The 5,833-nt window shown below is 39.6% G+C and overlaps 1 protein-coding gene across 1 annotated transcript; it reads right to left on the bottom strand.

The window, feature by feature from the left end:
• Positions 1-3,072: 3,072 nt before the first annotated feature.
• LOC116863559 (acetyl-CoA carboxylase 1-like) lies at positions 3,073-4,943 on the bottom strand. Its single transcript, XM_032850986.1, has 2 exons — positions 4,810-4,943; positions 3,073-3,299 (listed from the first exon to the last, which is right to left on the bottom strand). The coding sequence occupies exons 1-2, from the start codon at positions 4,933-4,935 to the stop codon at positions 3,153-3,155; spliced, it is 273 nt and encodes a 90-aa protein (XP_032706877.1). The 5' UTR covers positions 4,936-4,943; the 3' UTR covers positions 3,073-3,152.
• Positions 4,944-5,833: the final 890 nt, after the last annotated feature.

Below are 5,833 nucleotides of genomic sequence, written 5' to 3'. Positions count from 1 at the left end.
TAACAGGGAATATGCTTATTTTTGTCCACTTGTGCTCTAGACTACACCCACTTCCGCCTCCTCCGGGTTCCTGTACGCCTCCATTCCTTTCCCTCTTTGGCTCCTTCCTCTCAAATGCTAAACAGTCCCAAGTCTCTTTCACTCTTAAAAATAAAAATCCTTGGGAAGCCTGGGTGGCTCAGTTAGTTAAGCCTCTGCCTTCAGCTCAGGTCATGATCCCAGGGTTCTGGGATCAAGTCCCGCATAGGGCTCCTTGCTCAGTGGGGAGCCTTCTTCTCTCTCTGCCTCTGCCTGCCACTCTGCCTGCTTGTGTTCTCCCTCTCTCTGACAAATAAATAAATAAATAAAATCTTTAAAAAAATAAAAATAATAAAAATCCTCCATTGGAGAAGGTATGTGCTATGGTGAGTGCTGTGAAGTGTGTAAACCTGATGATTCACAGACCTGTACCCCTGGGGCTAATAATACATTATATGTTAATAAAAAAAAAATTCTAAAAAATAAAAAATAAAAATCCTCCCTGGCCCTTAATTTTTCTTTAGTTACTACCTTTTCTTCTTCCCTTCTCATTAAAAATTCTAAAAAAAAAAAAAAAAAAGGTGTCCGTATTAGCTATCTCCACGTAACTTTCCACTCACTCCTTAACATCTTGTATTAGTCTGCACACTCATATTGTTCCACTGGACTATTCTAAAAAATGCTACCAAGGATTTCCTATTCCTACTTCACTGGATTGCCAACTCATTTGGCCCTTCCTTATGGAAATTCTCTTTTTTCTCTCTTCTATTTCTTCGGTCTCCAGTCATCTGTTCTCAGCACTGTTTATGGGCCAATCTTCCTGAGTCTATACCTAAAATTTTACTCTTCTATAAAATTTCATCCTTAGCCCTCTTTCTCTTCATTTTTCCATCAGTTCTTTGGGCGGGGCAGGGGTAGTATTAACTACTATATGTTTGCTGATAATGTAGCTTCTTAGTTTCCAGCTCTCATTATTTCTAAGTTCTGGAAGGATATATCCAACTTTTTACAGGATTTATAGGATCTGCTTATATCAGAAGTACTCCCAATCTCATCTGTCCACCCTGCAAAAAACCTTCCTCTTCTGGCTCCATTATTATTTAGCTCTTGTTGATGATCCTGTCATCTGCCTAGTCAACCAAATTAGAAACCTAACAGTAATCATCAACTCTTCCCTTTATCACCATGTCTTGCCAATTTTACCTCCCCAGCCTCTAAGCCATCTCAGCCTCGTTATGTTCTATAGCACTGCCTTCCACAAATGAATCTTCCAAGACGCTATACAAATTGTCCATCTAACTGCTTATGTTTCAAGCAAAGAGAAAGTACCTGTAAGAGATACACACTAAAATACTTACAGATGAAATAATATATCTAGGATTTGCTTCAGAAATTATGTGTGGAGTGGGGAGGAGGTGAAAGTACTGATGAAACAAGACAGGCCACAAGTTGATAATTACCGATGCTGGATGATAGGTAAATGGGAAGGGATTCATTGTACTCTTCTACTTTTTAATTGCTAAAAATAACAACTAATCCATTCAAAATGTTAACCTTTAATGTCCAACACACATATACACCACACACATACATCCCTAAAAAATTTAAGTCTATGCTCCTAAGGATGAAAATCAGGACCCTTCTTGAGAAATAGTAGATCACATCTTGTACTTTAACAAGTATACCTGTAGTTTCCAGCAAACCATTGTGTCATGCCTTCATACATTTGCATAGACTGTTCTTTCTTCCTGCAACACCCTGCCTGGAATGTCCTGTTGATTGCTTCACTAACTCTTGCCATTCTTGGCTAGGCATAACTTCCTTCAGAAAGCATTCTCTTAACCCTGCTACCAAGAGCAGAGGGTAGAGGTAAGATGCCTCAGCTCTGTTCTCACAGTACCCTGTTCATATTTCTTTATAGCATTTACCTCACTGTATTGAAATTATTTGCTTCCTAGAACAAGATCACATTTTATTCACCTATGGGTCTCCATGTTCACTGAGTAAATGAATAAATGAATTAGGAGTACCAGATAGAAATAGATGGGGGAAAAGAAATCACACAAGGTAGTTTTATGTTTATTACAATTTCATCTTTATAACTATCCCGTGAATTAGACATTATGATCTTCCTTTTACAGATACAAAAATTGTGGTTCAGAGAAGTTAAAGGGTCAAACTAAATTATTCCACATAACACATGCTTTCCAATAAAATGGTACCTTATCTGTTTCTAAATAAGATGATATAATAATCCCTACTCCTTAGGAATAGTCTTAATATCATAGTCTCAATAGTGAGAGAACATACACAGACCAAAATAGGTTTAAAAAGATAGCTCTTTAAGGAGCTAATGTTATCTGTGGGTACTCTACCTTAGAGATTATATTTTAGTGACAAAAAGTACAGAGAGCAAAGACTAGTCATTCCCTCTCAGCTATACTAATAGTCTTTATCTACAACTCTCAGATGGAGGGCCATCTGAGGAGAGAGAATATGTAGAAAAGTTGCAGGATAAAACCCACCTGGGTCCCTCAAGAGGGGGGTAAAAAAAGAACCTTAACCCTAAGATTCTCTAAAATTTAACGTAGCTTAGCTTGTAAGGGAAATAGCTATTTCCTTCCAAATCTTTCTACTTACACATGCTAAAGTATGTAGCTTAGCAAATACTTGACACTAGAAGGGCATACACCTGGAAACCCCAATCAACACTGGTTAAATTTCTACTTATTTTTACTTAGAACACAGGAGACTGTGTTGAGGTTCAATATAGTAGAATCACTTGTATATGCCTATTACTGACACTTTTTTAAAGAGAAATCCTTGGGTTTGGGAATCCTCCTAAGTTAATAGACTCCTACTTAAGATTTTGCTATTCCAATCTTTGTGCTCAAGGGTGATGCTTTCTTTTCTTTTCTTTTTTCTTTTTTAAGATTCTATTTATTTATTTGAGAGAGCATGAGCACAAGTGGGGAGAAGGGGCAAAGGGAGAAGGATAAGCAGACTTCCTGCTGACCAGAGAGCCCTACACAGGGTTCCATCTCAGGAGCCCTGGATCATGACTTGAGCTGAAGGCAGGAGCTTAACCAACAGAGCCACCCAGGCGCCCAAGGGTGATGCTTTCTTAATGCTAATCACTCACCTGCATTGGCTTTCAGGTCTTCAGGTGTTACCATAACAACAAATCGGATTGCACGTTCATTTCGAAACATCTCATAAGACCAACGGCGGATAGACCTCATGCATTTCACTGCTGCAATGCCATTGTTGGCGATAAGAACCTGGGAGAGTGGTGGGATGGGAATTGGAGAAAAGTAGAAAAGGCAGGCAATGACAAAGGAGAAGAAATGAGACCATTTCTGTAGATCTCTGGCTTTCTCTGGAAAGCCAGATTTTCAATTAGGAATTTATGTTGCTAGTCTTGGCAGTTAGGAACCAGCTCCCACATGATCAAGGGATATTTTAAAATGTTAGCTAAGCAAATACTTTAATATGTGCCAGCTAAAAGTTACGCTTTCTATCTTCATTTCTTGAAGGGGGAAAATCACAATTTTTCAAATCTTGTGAGTTTGTGAATTATTCTACCATACCTGTTACTAGGGGAACAGAAGACAAACTTCAGAGGGATGATGTATTAAGGAATGGAGGATGACTGAACAGCATAATGTCATGCACTATTCTCTGTTATACTGAACGAGGTGCAGAGCCCTGAACACATGTAAGAACACTGGCACCAACCACTCTCTGTCTCCCCAAAATGCTGAACCCTAAATGCCTTAGAATTGTAGAGACTGCCTTACAAAGAATGGTCACAAGAAAAAGAGGAGAAGAACCAATGATCCTGAGACATCACTGTAAACAACCTCTCCTGACCGGTCTTGCAATCACGGCCCTGGGATAAGAGTGGCTGGAGATACACCATCGGTCTTTATTGGAAGTTTAACAGAAGCACGCCATTGGAGCAACACTGCTAAAGTGGGAGTATAGGTCCCCACAGCGATCTCTTTCAGCCAAGTTGTACTGCCAGCTCGGACGTGGTTTAGATAAAAGGGGTACAGAATTACACCTAATGTTTCAAAATATTTGTAATCTCTTTAGGTATTTCGTACGGTGTATTCCCTCTAAACACCTCAAATATCTGCTGGAAGCCCTTAAGTTGCAGTGCACCAAACTATTCAAGCCTTCTGTTCTGAGAATGCCTCCACTCCCTTAGCTCTCACTCCAATGCAGTGACATATCTCCTCACCACTACCCCACAAGCTAATCTGTTTCTCAGACCCTCTCATAGTGGGGCAACCCAACCCCATAAAACCGCAGGACCTTTTAAAAAGAACTGTTTGACCTCCACTTTAACTTTTTTTTTTTTTAAAGATTTTATTTATTTATTTATTTATTTATTTGTCAGAGAGAGAGAGCGTGCACAAGCAGGCAGAGAGGCAGGCAGAAGTGGAGAGAGAAGCAGGCTCCTGGCCGAGCAAGGAGCCTGATGTAGGACTCGATCCCAGGACCCTGAGATCATGACCTGAGCCAAAGGCAGCGGCTTAACCAACTGAGCCACCCAGGCGCCCCCTTCCACTTTAACTTTTTAATTAGCTCTGCCTAAATTATCCATGGTAAATACAGAGAAAACAGTGAAATTCACAGGACACCATGGAGGCAGAGAGGTTAATTCTGCACAAAGAGGCGGTCTCTGAAAATCCAAATGCCGGTTTTGAACAAATCTAGACAACAAGTCTAGGCATTGAATCTCATGAGCTTTTGAAAAAAATAATTCAGCAAGTTATAACTTACCTTCTCAATCACTTTATTCCCCCCAAAACGGGTAACAAATTCTGCCGGAGAAGCTACAGTGAAATCTCGCTGAGAGTCTATTTTCTTTCGGTCTCGACCTTGCTTTACTAGATGCAAACCAGACATGCTGGACCTATAAAAATAGAGAAACCATGGAAGTCTAAAGATGGATAGGATTTTTTTCACACCATCTATCTCCCCTGGAGATCTGCTTTTCACGACCATACTTACAACAGCACTTCCAACAGCACACTTGTAAAGACTGCACGCATACAGATCACATACTTTTTGAATAGAAGAGAAGAGAAAAAGATCTTTGTGGAAATTTAAGAAAAAAAAAATTAAGTGTTCTTGGATAATAAAAGATAATATTAAGGCTTACCAACAGATGCCATCACAAAGAGACAGGTAAAGGATAGGACGAAATGAGATGGTAGAGATAAGAGAGACTGGGAAAGCTGAGAAAACAGTAAGGCTCTTGTTGGATTACGATCCTTGCACACAGATGACCTTCACCTCTGTATCTCTAGCCTCCATTTTTCTTAGGAAGCTAAACTTTTAACTATCTACTAAGCGTTTTATTTGTGTATTACATAGGTATTTCAAAATCAGTAACTCCAAAACTAAATACAAGGCAGCATAATAGATTGTATTTCAATTACAAGACATTCCTCCTTAAAAAAAAAAAAAAAAAGAAAGAAAAAAACTTTAAAAAATATCTGAAATCAGGGGCGCCTGGGTGGCTCAGTGGTTAAGCATCTGCCTTCTGCTCAGACCATGATCTCAGGGTCCTGGGATCGAGCCCTATGTCGGCCTCCCTGCTCAGCGGGAAGTCTGCTTCTCCCTCTTCCTTTGCCTCTCCTCCCCAACTTGTGCTCATGCTCTCTCCAATAAATAACTAAAATCTTTAAAAATATATATATCTGAAATTGATGTGTATCTTACAACTGATGGTGTGCTTTATTTAACTGGCAGTATTTTTTTTTTCTGAGTGGCACATACAATAATGGTCCCTTAACAATCA

Source organism: Lontra canadensis, unplaced genomic scaffold, assembly GCF_010015895.1.
Source record: "Lontra canadensis isolate GAN:19392208 unplaced genomic scaffold, GSC_riverotter_1.0 scaffold1620, whole genome shotgun sequence".
Lineage (NCBI taxonomy): Eukaryota > Metazoa > Chordata > Mammalia > Carnivora > Mustelidae > Lontra > Lontra canadensis.
The sequence above is the reverse complement of the archived record's forward strand: the minus strand, read 5'-3'. Positions and strand labels throughout refer to the sequence as shown.

Bases quoted from the DNA above. Each gene is read 5' to 3' on its own strand.
- LOC116863559 (XM_032850986.1), bottom strand. From the start codon at position 4,935: ATGTCTGGTTTGCATCTAGTAAAGCAAGGTCGAGACCGAAAGAAAATA. The intron at 3,300-4,809 runs GTAAGTTATAAC...CCACTCTCCCAG, and splicing joins GGAATAAAGTGATTGAGAAG to GTTCTTATCGCCAACAATGG.